Source organism: Molossus molossus, unplaced genomic scaffold (assembly GCF_014108415.1).
Source record: "Molossus molossus isolate mMolMol1 unplaced genomic scaffold, mMolMol1.p scaffold_m16_p_11, whole genome shotgun sequence".
Classification (NCBI taxonomy): Eukaryota; Metazoa; Chordata; class Mammalia; order Chiroptera; family Molossidae; genus Molossus; species Molossus molossus.
This window is the reverse complement of record NW_023425346.1, coordinates 62748698-62766777: the sequence shown is the minus strand read 5'-3', so window position 1 is coordinate 62766777 and position 18080 is coordinate 62748698. Positions and strand designations below refer to the sequence as shown.

Here is an 18080-nt window from a genome sequence, read left to right as displayed (position 1 = left end):
TTAAATATGAAGACCATTTTTATTTTTTTCTACCTCTAGCATCTAACATGGCACTTAGGATCCTGGGACTGAGGAAGTACTCAGTAATGTTTGACCAATGACTGTCTCATTAATTTTATAATCAGTGGAGTATATAAAGCCAGGACAGAAAGCCTAATAATTATAGGTGTCTCCCTGAATGCTAAACAGGCATTATTTTTCTTTCCAAAGTCATTTTTGGCTCTTGTCCTATAACCTATCCTGTGATTGCATTTGTTTTCATCTCTGTGCAGATTCCACTTACAAGGTTTCCTATTTCACCCCAAGTAAAATTTTAGGTGGATAAATTAGAAGTTGTCTGGTTAGTTCCTCTTCATTACAGCTCTTCATGATAATCCACAAATTCCAGGTCTAAAAAAAATTTTTTTTTTTTTTTTAATCTAAGCTTCTACAAGATTGAATTACAGTTTTCTTAATTATTGTCTTCCAAAGGTTTGGTCTCACAGAGGTCTCTAAGAATGCAGCACTGAACAAAAATGATTTTCATACAGTATGGAGTGCTTTTCTTGGTGACTAAAATTATCTTTCTCTTTTGCTTTTGTCCTCTTTTTAAGATACAATTGAAAGAGCTGTGGATTGGGAGCTAAAAAACTGAGCTTCTGTAGTTCTGTCCAACATCCACTGCATCATTTCTCTCTTGTGAGTCTCAGTTTCCTTATCTATAAATTAAGGTTCTTAGGTTTTTATTTTTTGTTTTTTCATCCTTACCCAAGAACATTTTTCCATTTTTTTGGTCAGATAGAATGGGGGGGGGAGACATCCACATGAAAGGGACACATCGAGTGGCTGCCTTCCGCAAGACCACAACCAGGGTCGGGGATAAACCGCAACGGAGGTACAGGCCCTTAGCAGGAATCGAACCTGGGTCTCTCGGGACCGCAAGCTGACACTCTAACCACTGAGCCAAACGGGCCAGGGCACAGTTCTTAGGTTTTATGCATGCAACTAATGAGTGAACCATAGAATCCTATTTAGATAAAGTGTGGTATTATTATTTATAGAGGCAGAAAACTCAACAAATAAATGTCAACTGAATATAGAACACTGGCCAGCACAGAAAACCTTAGCCTTGCCTCTGAGAAATTGAATCTCTTTTTATTTAGTGATTTGGTAACAGCTGGTGGAGGTGGGGTGGGGGGGGGAGGTGAATGAACGAGTATTACAAACTGATGGAAGGTTGAAGATGACTATCCAAAAGAACAGTGCATTGCCCCGTTGGAAAAAGAAATACTATGTATCATGATGCAAGATCATTTTGAACAACAGTTTGCTATGTAACCAACATTGCCAATAACCGATTTATAAATAACTTAATCTTCAAAGCACGTAAGTACAAACAGAACAATAAGTAGAATAGTTGGTCTCAAAGACATCCCAGTATATGTAATTTAATTGATTAAGTAAAATTGATTAAATTATTCATTTAATTAAAATTGATGCATTAAAATAATTGGGGCAATAAAAATGTTGATATACTTAGCCATGAACTTTTACAACCTCTCACTGCCACCCCTTGTACCCGAAATATATCATGTTCACCTGAAGTTACAACTACATCTTTGCTTCCTTGAACCCAGTGTCAAAGACAGAACATCTAGTCTCCTTTCTGAGGTTAACCCCTCTATGTTTATGCTCAACATTGTGCCTTTCTATATCCTAATTAATTTTTATTGCCCTTTCCTTCTCTGTCTTCAACATCTCCCTCTCCATGGGACACTTTCAGCCTATAAACATCCTATCCTGTCATCTAAAAACAAAATTCCTCACTTGACACTACCTTTTATCCCAACTTTGGTCCTTTATCTCTTCTTCCCTTCACAACTCAGCCTTTTAATGGATAGGTAAAGGGGAAAAAATAGTCTTTACCTGCCATCTCTTCTACTGTTAAATACTGAATTTATAAATTATCAATCAATAAATTGTCCCCCCCCAAAATCAAGTTTCTAATAAAAAGTAAAATCATCCTACCTTTGTTCTATGCTTCAAGACATTAAAGTAGTTGCAGTTTTCTGCAAAACAATGCTAATTAATACTTCTGAGTATTTCTTTGTGTATTTTTTCCAATCTGAATGGCATCTCTTGTCTTCTTCCTGCTGGTTACCATACATTTATCCTTTATGTTTTAGGTCTGTCTCCAAGACACCAAACCTTGCTCTCACAAGTGAGTCGGATACTTCTATACCATTATTTCTCATCATATTTATTATATTGTATTTTAGTTATTTGCTCATATGTTGATTCCCCTCAGTACAGATGCCTCTTAAATACAGGACAGTGTATTAATCATCTTGTGTCCCTATAGTTTGACTAAAGTCACTATAAGTAAAATAGGTAAGTTATAAAATTAACTTTTGTTTCTACTTAGTAGCTAATCAGTGTGCTCTGAAGTAAGTATTTTACAAGGCTTTCCATAAAAGTACACTAAATATAGCTAACCTATACATAAACTTGATTTCATTTTTTTAAGTTTGCTGCTATGTATATAAAAACTTAGGCAAGATTGAGTAATGTAATTAGGCAACAACCTGTTAATTAACATAGAAATGGCTCTTGATTTTAAGCCACCAAGAGAAAAGATTTTGCTTGAATTACTAATCACATATATTGAGTACCTACTATATGCAACACACGGGATCTATATCTGACTTTCTTGGGTTTGAGGGATGCTCTTTACTCTTAGTTATATCACATGATATAACTAAGAGATCAACGACATTTATTAATAAGTGAAAATGCAAAAAAAAAAAAAAAAAAGGTTCCATTAAGTGCTAAATGTGTCATAGGAAGTGGAAAGATGTCTGGGGATAATCAAAAAGGTTTCAAAGAGGAGGCACACCAAACCTGATGATGATGTGAAGGATCTGGATGTGCAAAGGAGGGAAGGCACACAGATAAAGGAAATAATGGAGTGAATGCAGGGGAATGACTGCTCAGGCATTCCTTCTCTGAGACACCCCACACACACCTCTCATCCAAGCCCTCCACCTCTCAGGCAGTTTACGGCAGAACGTCTTCTGGTGCTCCCTTGTGTCTCCTGCTGCTTCCATCACAGCACAGACCAGACATAGTCCTTGATTTTATTTGTCCTGTTAGACAATTAGCTCCTTCAGGGCAAAGATTATATATTTGCTTCTGTATCGTCCAGTAAAGTGCCTGGTAAACAATAGGTATTCAGTAAATATTGACTGAATTAATGAATAATGAAGAAGTGGAAATGACTGCCCATAGGTTGTATAATGGGGATATCCTCCTCTATAGAGAAAAGCAAATTGAAATCACCATCACTTGAACTCAGAGTATTATTTCTTTTAATAAAAAGTGAAATTTTCAAAATCATCTGAAGCAAATTCTAATTTTACTAACACACTTTTAAAAATAATAATAATAAATAAATAAAAATGGCTTTTGAGGATAGAATGGGATTTATATTCCCTGAAGAAGAAAGTTATTGTCAAGTGCCTTAAAATGGCCAAGTATATCTCACTTATTAAAGAGTAAATTAATCCAGAACCTGATAGCTTTCTCCATGGCATCTCTACTTTGAACATGGATGTGAGTATTTGTGAGTACTTTTTAAAATTTTAGTCAGGTTTTAAATCTAATTGTTTTATGTACCTGGATTAGACACACATACTTCTTGTAAAGATACTTTAAAAGGGGGGGAGGAGGAGGCTGTTTTCTGCCCAGAATGCCTGAGAGTAAAATTTTAGCAGTATTTGGGGGCATAAATGTTTAGAGGGCTCAGTCAGTATTAGTGAAGGAGTGAAATTGGGAAAGGAAACATGGGAATGGAGTCTCATCTTCCCTGGGGGGTGGGGGGGAAAGAGGACAAGCAGTATGCTCCAGAAAGTTCTGTGCTCAAGAAATATCAATGGAACAAATTAAAACATCTGAATATTCAGATAAACACATACATATCTCCCAACAAGCATTATTGTAAAGAAAAATAAGTACTCAAGAACAAGTATAAAATAAGGAATCAAGAACAAGTATGACAATCTCATTATCTACTCCTCAGGTAAAAGCCCATAAACTCTCAATTCTTCCTTTTCTTTTTTTAAGGCTGGATAGAATAGCAGTTTGTTAGGTTCAGTGGGTTGTCAGAAAAAGTAAGCAGTGTCTCCACTGCAAAAACAAATCAGCTATATGGGCAAGAGTCTGGTATACTGCTAAATTCTGACCACACATTCCACCGAAAAACATATAGAGAACATTGAGTCCTGTGGTTGTAATGGTGTAACACAACACTGATGCATTTACCTATTTTCTCTGTAATTGGAAAGTTCAAAATTCATCTGAAATCTACAAAACTTTTCACCAGATTATTGTGAATTCTTTTTTCACAATCTTCTTTTACAACAGTGTCTGAAAATTTTGTTGCAAAGTCACTGGTTGAAAGCAGATTGTTTTATAAAGTTATAAGTGGGGAGTTATGTTCCTTAAATGAATGATAGATAAATAACCTGTAGAAACCTAGATCAAAACTTCAAATCCTAAATTAAAAGTATAGAATCTTACAACATACAGAGATGCCTCAATCTACCAGAGCATGTACATGAGATTCTTCACGGTAGGACAGCACAGATCTGACCTGTGTGAAGTACACTTATGTGGACCATCTACAGTCACAGATTTTCAGAGCAGGAAATGGCCCTGAATAATATATCACAGGTTTCACAAAGGAAGAGACTGAAGCCCAGAGAATTTAAGTCACTCCACAAAATACCAAGTTAGTTCATGATAGAGCTGCAATTAGAATGCTGATTTCCTGTATCTTGGTCCAGTTTTAATTTAGAAGCTTTTCTTTAAAATTATTTCAACAATTCATTCATGAAAGAAAGTAACAGTCTATTTAGTTGAGGCCCTCATCTCTTTAACTGCATGGTTCTCTCAGTACAAGTACACAGTCTTAAAATATACCAGAGTAGACAGGCCTGAGGGATGATGGAACCTTTGTCTAAACACTTGGCTCAGATTGTTGTGGATATTTGTCACCAGTTTAAATTTCTAGCTCAAAGTCACCTTCTGACCCAAGAAAAAGGATACCATGCTACAAACAGGCCCTTAGAGCTTAACTTTGATTCCGAGACAGGCTTCCTGAGGAGAGATGAATAGAGAAAAAGTAATAACAGTGGATTTAGCCTTCTGCCAGGAAGCTACATTTTTGCTTATAGAGAGAATGTACAGTCCAGTTATATTAGAAAAAATAACATTTTGTTTTTCCATCTGTTCTATTTATCCTCAAGTCAAAGCCTCTGTTCTTATTTTTTCCTATTTAATTCCTATTTGGGGGCTTTGGGAAGTTTCTAAACAGTTATATAAGCAGGGTATTTTACTTTTCTCAATTCAAAGTAAAAAAAATAATAACTTTGCTTTCTTTCATTTTTATGAAGTTGTATATTCCTTGGGATTAACATTATCATTTATTTAAAGCATTTGTTTTGCATTCAGCTGACTATTCACCACAGTAAATTTATGCTAAAATAACACTGCCTTTATATAGGCCTTTCTAGCTGACACAGATATTATGAATTACTTATTTTGCATCTGTGAAACATTAAAACAAAGAGTATTATTTCTCATTTATAAATGAGAAAATTAAGGCCCAACACATTGCATTTATAAGAAATGTATAAGGTAAGAGTCGGGACTTTATCGCAGTTGCCTGACTCAGGGTCAGTGCTCTCTGGCCTCTGTTGCCATGTTGAGTTAGGAGAAGTTGAGTGAGTTCACAGAAGCTCCTTACTCTTCAGGGACCACCCAGGTGCAGATGCATGCCATCCCTCACAAAAACATTGCCTAGGGTTCAAATAATTCCATCTTGACACCAGTAACATATCAGGAAAATAAACAAATATTTTATGCATTGAGCACAATTTTACTTTTCTTGAACAACTCTACCTGAAACAAATGTGCAAACAATTGCCAAAATCATTATATTAGGGGGAAAAAAGATAAAATTTAATGAGCATATGTACTGTCAAGTTTGTGAAATGCATCCTAATACTAAAATATAAGTTCCAGGGTTTTTACCATTTTGCTTTTCCTGACTTGCTTTGTGAATAATCAAGAGTTGAGCACAGGCCTGGCCCAAAGGAAAAACATAAGATGAAAATGTGTTATCGTAATTTCGAATATCTCAATTATACCTCTCCCCACTACCCTCTGTTCTGCCCAGGTACCTAGGACTTGCTGCTCCCATACTTTTTCCTATCAAACCTAGTAACTGGGAATCCATCCTAAAACTAAGAATAATATCCACCTTTATTTATTGCTATAAAGTGCCAAGAATTTTCATTTAATTCTTCAATGTGCAGATGAGAAAACTGAATCTCAAGATCGGTAACTTGCTCAAGGTCACAAGGTTGCAGATGGCAATGACAGGACTCAAATGTGAGACTCCAAAGACATATGCTCTGTTAATTGCTTGCTGAAAGTAAATGAAAAAGGAGAAGTTCTAAATGTAGAAAATGTCCACTGTTAAAGGCTCTAAGTGTAAAAAAATTATAATAGCTGAGAATTGAAAAGAATTTCCCAGGATCAAAAAGATCTCACTATGAGACAATGTCCTGTTCCTACTGCCTACAGACCTCATTGTCAGCATATGCTATTAGCTCAAAAGAATAGAGATAGTAGTGGTAGGGTTTATTAATTAATTTATTTTTAAATGACTGTGTTTTAAGAATATAGTGTTTTAAAAGACTAGTGGAACCAAAGAACTACATTTAAGAGATATTACAAACTTCCCTAACCTCTTTGAAATTCTCTAAATAAATCTCACAAAACATGATGTAGGTATGGAGCCTCAGGTTAACTTGGAGCCTTACATTTTAGTGTATTTCAATGAGACGACTCTTCATTGGAATCCTTGTGCACCCACAGAAAATCCATCTTTCCATGCATGTATGCCTTTCATATAATGCACAATCATAGACTTCTATCCTGGAGACTCAAAAGTCCTCTTCAGAAACTGTGGGAATCTGGTGGACAAATTTCCATTTTGATTATACTTAGGCAACTTTCAGTTTCTACTAAAATTGATTTGAAGTGATTCTAATGTTTGGATTGTGGAACCTTTCATGGACAAGGGCAGAATGCCTATGACAGCTGAGTTTGATCTACCAATGTCAGCTAATACTGATGGCCAGGGAATATTGAAGAAAAGATCGTAAAAGGTAAACTACCATATAACAAGCTCACATTACAAGAGAGTAAAATTATCAGAACTGTGCATGAGAATAATAACTAGAAGGGGCATGTGTTTTATACTAGTTCCCTATAGAATAGAAAAGAAGAGGACACCAAACAGGTATGTTTTGATAGTAGGTCAGGGTAGAAGGAAAGTCTGTAATTTTTTTTTTTTAATTGGGGAGGGTGACATCCAGGTAGAGCTACAGTGTGAGACCCTGATTCTCAGCAGAATCTTGAATGCCTTTCCTTAAAACAGAAAGGAGGTTGAAAGCATATTTCTTTGAAAAAATAAAATAAAATAATATATTTTAAAATTGTTTTCCTAGAACTGGACCTGCTCATCCTCCGAGGGCTTTAGCAAAATTGCCTTCCTGGGACAGATGAGAAAGGGATACAAGGTAGCTTGCAAAGTGTTCCTCTGTCAAGTTTATAGAACATATTTATATGCTGGATATACCAAAATATCATTAAAATATGATTTTAATTATAATTTTAAAATACTAATTTAATTTTACTACATCATCCTTCATGTACCACAACACAAACACTGCCAGTGGCACTTTGAATGGATGCACTGATTTATCTCTATGGACTAATTCTGTTTCAATTTTGTCTTGCTTTTTACACAAAGGAATTACCCTACATTTTTTTTTTAAGAAAACAAATGGATCTAAGTTTACTGAAATCTTCCCAGCCTAATGAGAACTCCATTGGTTCAGAAATATATTAGTTATTTATCAGCCAAATTCAGTTCAGTTTTACTATACTTGAAATAGAAAAATAAAATCACAAGCACACACTTGTCTAATCCAACCAGTAAAGATGAAGATTTAAGGGGAAATAGAGAAAGGTTGGAAAAAGAAGTGAGAACTTTTTATGAACTCTCAGTAAAACATCTTACACACTTACAGCACCTTAAGCCTTGAACACAAGCTCCCTAACGGAATGTCCAGTTGTTCTTACTTCATTGGCCCCAGGTCTTTTTTTTTCCAGTACAAACTCAAGTAAAAGAAAATTCTTGTATCAGAATCACTCATTTGCCTTGGAATAGCCAGTGCCCTTCTGCCCTCTCAAAAGAAACTATAAAACTTCAGAGGTTTTGGTTTGTAGCCAAAGACCAGAAAACTAGGAACTTTTTTTTTTTTTGGTAGTATATCTTAAACTCACTGTCCACCAGTTCATCCTTCCAGAAATTCTAGCTAAAATTTTAGCAGTAACATGGGAAACATGATGTCCTGAATTAAATTGTAACTTAATCATTTGTTCAATATAAAGCTCAGAAAACAAATGAATAAGAAAAGGCTTAAAAATATTTTCAAACTAGCATGAATGAATCTGATAGATTCGTCTACTTCAGTAGCAAATAATAAGCATATAACTGCTATTTAAAATCAAGAAAAATATTAAATCTCTACAAATACATTGTATTTGCTACAGGAACCACACATATTTTTAGAATTTCAAAATGAAAAAATATAAAGCTGATGGCCACAGAACAATCATATTGAACAACAAAGACTTAATTAAAGGAATTCATAGCTGCAAATTATCCGGTAGAATGCCATGTGTATACCTCCTTCTAAGTCAAACCCATTATTTTGTTGAAGTTTAAAAACTGAAAAGAAAGAAAAGTGCAATCAAGTAAGGCAAGTCTGAGTATGAATAATGTGCCTACATTCTACATCAGTTTCTGCTTTCTGGAGTCAGTTTCATGAAACTTTCCTGGGAGTGACAGGCATAGAGAAACCAGAAGCCTTTGGGAAATGAAGAGACTTGCTGCAAAGTCTGGGAAAAGATGGTCACCCCGACTACTGTATCCAAATAATCCTGAGAGCTGCCTTGTAAATCCTGTGCAGTGAAGCAATTCCTCCAGTTCCAAATGCAACCCAGAGCAATGCGGTGTGGAAAATAAGCTTCCAATTTTTATTAGAGACTTTTATGACTATCATATTTTCAGAATAAACTCTGAGACAGACAGAGCTGGTAAACAGGCGTGAGGTAGCACTGGGGCATGGAATGGATGGCTTGCTCACACACTGGAACAATCGCAGAGAGTGAAATGTGTGTGGGGTATGAAACAGGACAGGGGGACTGATGTTGCAAATCAGATGGCCATTAGAAAGTCTCCAATGGAAAGAGGTTCTTGTTTCTTTTGTTTTTTCCAGGAGTAAACATACACAAGGAGACAATACAATAAAACTCTTCTATTTGACTAAAACACTTTTTCAATGGGCTTAAAATATAATGCATTTAGTATTTGATAAAAATATTGATGCATTGTCCAAATAACCATAATAGAATAGTAGATAAAATTTGCATTTTAAGTTTTACATTAAAATGTAATCTCTTTGAGGGCAAAAGTTTTTTATTATTTATAACATCTAACATTTTGATTCTCATAATCACCTAATAAGCATATATTTTAATTGCTATATTATTAAATAGTAATGGAGTAATGATCTCAACTATAGACTGATGAGTGCCTACTATTTGTTGGAAGCCATACTACTATGCAGGTGATTTATATACATGCTAATCTTCATGATAATTATTTAAGATAAATATTATTATTTCAATTTTACAGATGAAAAAAACTAAGAAGAGAGAAATTAAAAAATTACCCAAGAATATGCAAATATAATTTACAAAACCTGAATGTGAAATCTGTTCACTCATATTTGAATGAATAAAGAGTGGAAAGATTTCTTTAGATTTTTAAAAATAATATTTATTTGGCATATATGCATGGAATAGCTATTATGTACCTAATACATAAAATAAATTCATGTCATGAAGTACAACACGGAAATCAGGAGTTAAAAAATAGAAAAGTGGGGGGGGGGAGTTGGGAACTATAAGCAATTACTCACTTTGAGGCAGAGGATAACAGCTAATGTGACTAAAATTCTAGAAATGGGCCAGATCATGGAAGGTCTCATATACCATGATTAGCAGCTTGAACATTACTTTTTCTTCAAGTTATGGAAGCCAATGAAGGTTTTAAGAAAGGTAATGGCATGATCAGGTTTTAGTTATATATCACAGTGGCAAAGAGGAGGTCTATTTATGTGCAGGTGGAAGTGGCCACATGGGGGGCAAGGAGATAAATTTAGGTGTTATTGAAGTAATACTGCAATCATGATGAGTGCAAGAACCTAGACCTTTGTCGTAGAGGGGGATAGGAGGTATATCTGAAAAATATTTAGCAGGTAAAATGGTAGAATCTTGTGACTGATTAGAATTTTTGCTTGAATGACCATGTAGGATGATGTTGCCATTAACTGATATAAGGACTACATAAGAAAGAGGATACCCTGAACCTGAAGTGGTTATGGCCCATTCAGTGGGAAGTTGGGTATTAGCTGTTAAGCAAAAGCCTGAGAGTGAGATTCCTAGATAATATAGGAAGAGAATATACAGAGAGGCTCAGTTAACTAGATTCTATTATGAAACAAAGTGCTAGTAAGGGATATAGGAGGATAAAGTTGAGAGAGAAAGATCAGGTAGGGAGAGGGAAAACCTTCAGAGTGGTCAATATTATCAAATAAAGGAGAAAAGCCTAATAAGAGGTAAGAGTGGCCCACTGGAACATCACACAATTCAGCCTTCATCTTACTAGAGCAGATTAGAATGAAGGAGAGCATAAATCAGAGTTCCATGGAATGAGTGAGGGCATGGAGGAAGACAGAAAACTATACTACTCTTCTAAAGCAGTGAGCTAAGAATAGAAGGTGGGAATCAGGCCCTGGGAGAGAGCTGAGTTTGTTTATGGGCTAAGGGGAAAGAATACATAGAAAAGAAATGGTTGAAGTTATAAAAAAGAGAGCATGATTGATGCTGTAAGTTCCCCCAAAAGATAGAGAATGAACAAAATACAGAACAAATCCAGAAGGCCCTTCCAAATAAATTCAAAGATTTGGTGAAAGTAAAAAATAGACCACTAAGGTTTGTGATGACTGAAACCAGATTGTGACATCACTTCCAGTGTCTCGTGTAAGTGGTCTAAAATTACCTTCAGGTAAAGTTCCCAAATGACCTTCCCAAAAGTCTCCTCAGATTGACAGGGTTGTGTGCAATTTCCCCAATTTCAGATGAGGACCCAAAGCCTCAGTGAAGTTAAAGGACTTTGCAGGTTGGAAAACCACTGAATAACAGGGAAGGACCAGAATCCATGTGCTGTCCCAGTGATGGCTGAACTGGGGCTTACTTCACTTACTAAAATGTAAAGACTACAACAAGACTTTGATGCTTATGTTGTGAAAAATGTTTCCACCAAGAATACAGTCTGTTGTCATCTTGAAACTGAATTTATAATTCTGACTGAGCAGACACCCAAAAAGGAAAAGAGAAAAAGAACTGTGACTATCTTTTCTCCTTCCTACATCTAAACCTTTAAAACAGCATATAAACATTTTTGAGTTTAAACATTAAACCAGAAAGCTTTAGGGACAAAGTTTCATTATATATTGATATTAATTTATTGATATTAGCATTACTCTCTTCTCTGTAAAAGGCAACATGTGGGTAAATAAAATCTTATGCTATTATAATTTCCTTAATACACTGTTCCTTAGAGAATATATTCAGTAAAAGATAGAATCTCCCTGATTTCTTTCAAAGGGTTTAGTGATCTAAGAGCAAAAAACACTAGCTCAAAAATTGACCCATTTTTAAACATTTTATGAATGTCATATAAGGCCAAGTGATGATGCATGAATTATCCTTCACATAAGAGCGAACTATCGAATTAAAAAATGTATTTCAGCCCTGGCCTGTTTGGCTCAGTGGTTGAAACATCAGCCTGTGGACCAGAGAATCTTGGGTTCGATTCCAGCTAGGGGCACGTACCAAAAAAAAAAAAAAAATGTATTTCATTGGGAGGAAAATGAGAAACATCTGTAACAAAAACAAATTAATAAATAAAAAAATTTTTTAAATGTATTTCATTCTGTGGTCATGGATTAATATGACTCTAATCTTCTAAATCCCAGATCCTCAAAACAAAGCTTTTTCTTTCTGTTTTTACCTCACACCCTGCATATGTGCTCTTCTAGAATGACTAACACAATGAATTTCATGCCTGCAGTGACAGTGCTGAAAGCGTGAAGACCAAGAAGTAAAATCGAGAAAAGAGTATAAATGAAAATTATATATTCACCCAGGGAATAAGTTTGAATAACTTGTGTCCATTGCATACAATGATTCACCTACCCCACAAAGAGGAAGATTTGGGCCTTGAGTTATTTTTCCAGAAATGACGGTGAATGTGCAATGGTTTATCTGCAAACTTTAATTAGGTACCCATATAAGTGAAAGGGATAATTAGAATAGCAAGTTATTACCCAAGTCACAGTGTATGGCCTTGGAACAAGAAGCCAACTGATCCACATCAAGGTCAAAAGCATATTAGCCAGATTTAAAACAGTGGGTTCACCAACATAAATCAGTGTCAACTAAAAAGCTTTCCAAACCCCATCAAAATCTACTAAATCAGGATATTTGAAAAGGAGGGAGTCTGGAATCTACATTAGTAACGTAGTAACGAGCTCTTCAGGTGATCCTTTATGTGCCTGCTGAATACTTACTTGTGGATTGCTTGCCAACTAACCTAGAGTCATGGTCAAATATACATTGTGTTTGTCAACAAAAACAGAGCATTCTCTCTCTCTCTCTCTCTCTCTCTCTCTCTCTCTCTCTCTCTCTCTCTCGTCTCAGAGATATTCTTCAAAAGAAAGCCTCACTTTAGTTTAAATCAAAGTTATAAGTACTTCTAAATTGATCTGATGATAATAAGAAAACAAAGAATTGTTACGTAATATTTTAGTGCCATTCAGTGTTCTTAGCTTTGTAGTCTAATCAGGAGTGAACAATAACAAGGGTAGATCTGGTCACCCAATTATATTCTGTCCTTTAAAACCAGATCTATCTATTCCACTGAAAGTGGCTAACACTTACACTCATTGTGGTCAAGACTATAGCTGCTTCCTAATAGCTATTCTCCCTTTTACATCCTGTAAAACATACATAACTCTATTTAGTAGAGTACATTGCCAGTGTTACCCAGCTAAAAGACTACATTTCCTAGCTTCCCTTGTAGCTTTGTGTAACCATGTGACTAAATTCAGGCCAACTACAAGTAAGTTGAAATGGTATGAAGATTTAATAATCTCCACTAAAACTGAAGAGATTACTGCCTTTGACTGGAAAGTAAATGTAATGGCTGGAGCTCCAGCAGCCATTGGACCATAACACCAAGATTTTACCCTAGGGATTTCAGAGTAGGGAGCTATAAAAGACTGAATCCCTGATGACTTTGTAGAACCAATATACCAGCCTTTCACTATCTAACTAAAAGTTTCTTTCATATTAAGAAAAAACAACACCGTTTTTGTTGTTTAAACTATTGCATTCTGCTATATGCAGCTGACCCTAGATTAAAATATCTACTATCAAAGAAAAGTGTATATGTATTATATGATCCAAAGTCTCTGTTTCAATAGTAACGAGTCTAAAACCATTTATGAGTGAACAAGTATCTTCAGCTATATATTCATATTCTCTACCTCTAAAACGATCCCATCCAAATATTGCTGTGTTAAGCATTCGCTCTATACATTGGTATTTTAACGATGAAATAAATGGCAAAACACACAGAATAAAAATTTAGGAGACCATGATATAGAAAGGATTATGAGCTTCTCATCTCATAGTAATCACAAGTTGGCGTGTGTCCAGGACATCAGTTGCAACAAGAGGGCTGCACATTTATGGTCCATGAGCCAGACTTGGCATTCAGATATATTGCATTTGGCTTATACAATGCTTTCTGAAAATGTTAGTTTCAAATGCCTTAAAGTGGGCATGCATCTTCATTTCTTCACAGGCCCATCATCCCCTGCTAATATACAAACGCATGCTTGCTTTATTTATTTATGTTACCTGTCTGGCCTCTGAAAAGCATTAGGGGTTATAGTTTCTGGAAATAAAATAGTACATTTCTGCACCTCCCCTTCTCACCATTGCTCCTCTGTTGTTGACATCAGTGAATGATAGCAAGTATTATTTTCTAAGATTAAGGATAGCTACTTTTAATAATAAGAATGTAAATAGCTCATTAGGATTTAGACCTTTATTTAGGAATATAAACATTACTATAAATACACTAGTATTTTCTCCTACAAAGAACAAAAAAAAAAAACAAATGGGGAACCTTTCAAAGCAACCCCCACTACCGCAAACATGAATACACAAACTCATGAAAAGCTCATTTTGTTATTTTAACTCTAATTTCTGTTACTTAATAGTTTCAATTAAAGTTAGTCCAACTCTCAGACTTTCTCCTTTCAGTTCTTATAAATATAAAAAGTCGATTTAGTTCTTAAAATGTAGTTAGAAGTAGTAATGATTTTGGTCTAAGAAGCCTAAAACTTTATTTACTTCCTTTAATCTCATCGCTCATAAGTATTTCTATCAGGCTAACATTATGCTTATGTTTTACATTTCTGGTAAATAATCACAGTCAAATAAAGAGAAAATATACCTTGAGGACTTTAAAAAAATGTTTGTAAATATTTACTTACATGTGACAACATGCCTCTACATTTCCAAGGGGACATATTGTACTCAAAGTCAAAATCATATTATATGGCTTGACTATAACTAAAGCTGGAAAAATGTACTTGTTTTGCATTCATGCCTTAGATATTTCTTTAGTTTAAAGTATCTTAGTTAACTCTTCCTCAAACTTAAAATCACATGGAGTTTCAGAATCTTGACACTGTTATTAAGTTTCTGACAAGCCTGAATAGGGAAAATAAAGTATTGACAAGTATCCATACAATGTAACTTAAACCAAAATATGTATGATAAGTAAGTACAAGTTATATAGCTCTGATTCTGAAATTTGTTTCTATATTACTTTTAATTAGAGCCATTACTACTTTCTTTTGCTATTGAAATTTATCACATATATCCTCTTAGGTTGAGTAATAAGACAGAGGAATTTAGTTTTTGCAATATGCATGCAAGCAATTACTCTTTTTCTGTAAAATCTAATGTTTGAAATTCCAGTTTCTGTGCTATTTGGTTTTACTGGGGGGAGAGGGATTGGTGTGGAGTTGGAGACATTTTTGTACAAAGCATCACATTCCTAACATTTATGTAAATTACTATGGAGAAAAATTAAACTTTGCTCATTGTTCAGAAATACCTACAGAATAATCACAACTATTTGGGGAAATTTTTTAACATAAGGCCTATTTTGTATATCTTGTGAAACATTCCTTTAGTTTATTCTTATGTCCAAGTATTTTAATACTCTATAAAAGTTATTTATTTTAAAATATATTAACAAAGAAAGCTGTATTGTTTTAAATTAAAGTTGTTGGTTGCTCAGTGGGGGCTGGGAGTCAACTGTTCCTTTTATAATCAGAATTTCTATTTCTATTGCAATATTCTGTATTGTTTCTTCTCCTTTTCTCTAATTCCTAGTCAATTATCTTCCCCACCCTTCCACACAATGCAAGTTTTCTACACCATTACAAAAAAACTCAATAGTTTTTTAACTTTTATAAACTACTTTATTTTTAAAACATAAAAAGTAATGTAAAAATTTCAAGATTTTAGAAAAGTGCCCCCTCTATGGGACTCTGGACAGATTGTTGGGTATTCACCCAGATTTTTATTTTTACTTTAAATGTTTTTTAGAACTTGTGATCTCTAGGTTAATTTTATAAACATCTTTAGAGCAAAAATACACAGAAGCAGGTAGGTAGGTAGGTAGGTAGATAGATATGAAAGACAGTCATAGAAAAGTTTAATAAATGTGCTAAATTTTAAAAGCTCAAGTTTGATGTTAAATAGATATGAAAATCTAAAATGCCTTATTATAAAAGAGTGCATGTTGTATTTGAAATTTCAGCCCTGGAGAATAAGGATTTAATAATCAGTAGCACTAATTTAAATATTTTATTGTATTCTATAGCAGCCATTCGTTTTTACTTAACCAGACCATATAATTCAACCTTAATATATGCATATTGCAAAGGAAAAAAACTTTAGTAACCAGGCAGGATTTGTCTTAAATAAAATAATAAAAAGCTTGTATTTAAAGAATAATGTCCATACAAACACTCAATGACAAATAAATTACATAAGGCATGCTGATTTCCTGCCTTCCGCCATCCAACAGGGAACCACCACTGTCCTGATAATAAAGTCAGTAGGGTGGGAAAATACCACTGTTTAAGAAATCTGGCTTCTATCAGCCTGTCATGGAGAAAGAAAGGAGACTGTCTCTCAATAAGCAAAAGTGATTTTAAGATCACAAATGAAAATGGGAAGGAAGTGAAAGTCTGTAAAAAGAAAAAGACAAGGAGCCAAAGACAAAGAAAAATCAGTTATCAGAGCGGCTGCAGAGGTTTTACTAAACAAAGAATTTTATGAAGCAGCTGAAGTTCCGTACAAAAAAGACTCCACCCTACCCAGCCTGCTGCCACTTTTCCTTGCTCTGAAAACTCCAGCCCATAGAACAGAATTCCTCTAACTGAAAATGCCTTTAGTGTTCCGTTTTAAGCATTCTTCTTTTCTTTTAAACTTTTCCCTCTCCATATTCAAGCAAAAGGACTTATCCGAGGTTTTCCCAGAAATATTCCTAGTGTACTCCCCAGCGGCAGATGTAGAAGCTACGAACTTACAAACATCCCTATTGTCTTCCAAGCCGCTTCCAGGTGCTGTCAGCCCCCTTCTCAACTTCAAACCAAAACCTCCTCTTCAAGCTCTTCCTGAGGCTTAACATTCCACCTATTTCCCAAACCTTGCAATAAACACCGTAATCAAAGCAAACGGCAAACTCACCATCCCCGTCTTCTTCCTGGGCTTTTATTGAGACAAATTGCACTAATAAAACAGTAAGAATGAGGAGAGGTCTTGCTTCCACCCAGTTTGCCATCATGTCTAAATATTAGACATGTGGGTCCTCCTGGGAGTGAGAAGTAGATTCTAAGGTTATTGTAGCACCATGAAGTCAACTGCGGGCTCTTCTTTCAGCACCAGCCCCAGGGCAGCCTCTGCAAACCCCCTTTTTCAGCACCAGCTCCAGCACAGACTGCGAGAACTTTTTTCAAGCGATGCAGCTTTAAATAGGAAGAATGCTGCCTCCACTTCTTTTCCTGCCCCTTTTCAGCTTGTTCAGGCTCATAACCATCCAGTGTCTGCCAAGCAACGGTCTGATTGATGGTAAACAACCAAATCAGAACACGCGCCTCTGTGCCTTAAACTGTCCCTATTTCATTTATGTTTTAAACATAATGGAGCTTAATCACAGAAACAAACGTTTATTTCTCCTCTTTTATTTCTTTTAAGAAAGACTGTTAGAAGGAAAGAGACTTTATTCTCCGCTCCCTAACCCTTCCCCCAGGCGCACACACCCCTTAACTTTTTCCCTATAAGCTGAAAAAGACATTAGGGAGGAAATACAGCCTAGTTTTTGGCATCTAGGAAATTCAGGACACTTGTCCACCTTAAACTTTCAAAGAATTGAATTTTAACCCTTTCTTTTGACTAAAGATGAAGTATTCATGACCCCTTGCCAGACTGTTTCTTTTCCTAGGTTCTGGAAGGAGACTATTAAAACAGTGCCCAGATAAAGTCCAGGTGGAGAAACTGCTTTCGACAAATAAATCTGTAATACATCATACTTTGAATTAAGATCCTCTCATTATCTCTCCATCTCTCTTGTTTAGGGGGACACATCTGCAGATCCCAGAGAGTTTTATTATGTAGAAAAATAGTCTACTACGCTAGCGTGAAGGAATGGGAAGCACACTGCACTTGGATGAAGAAAGCCTTGC

General features: G+C 35.3%; 1 protein-coding gene across 1 annotated transcript in view; it reads right to left on the bottom strand.

Moving 5' to 3' along the window:
- Positions 1–17417, bottom strand: part of COL5A2 (collagen type V alpha 2 chain) — a 149233-nt gene extending 131816 nt beyond the window's left edge. The window contains exon 1 of the mRNA XM_036254765.1: positions 17086–17417. Within this exon, the coding sequence (XP_036110658.1) occupies positions 17086–17182 (97 nt within the window). The 5' untranslated portion in view covers positions 17183–17417. The remainder of the gene's footprint in view (positions 1–17085) is intronic.
- Positions 17418–18080: the final 663 nt, after the last annotated feature.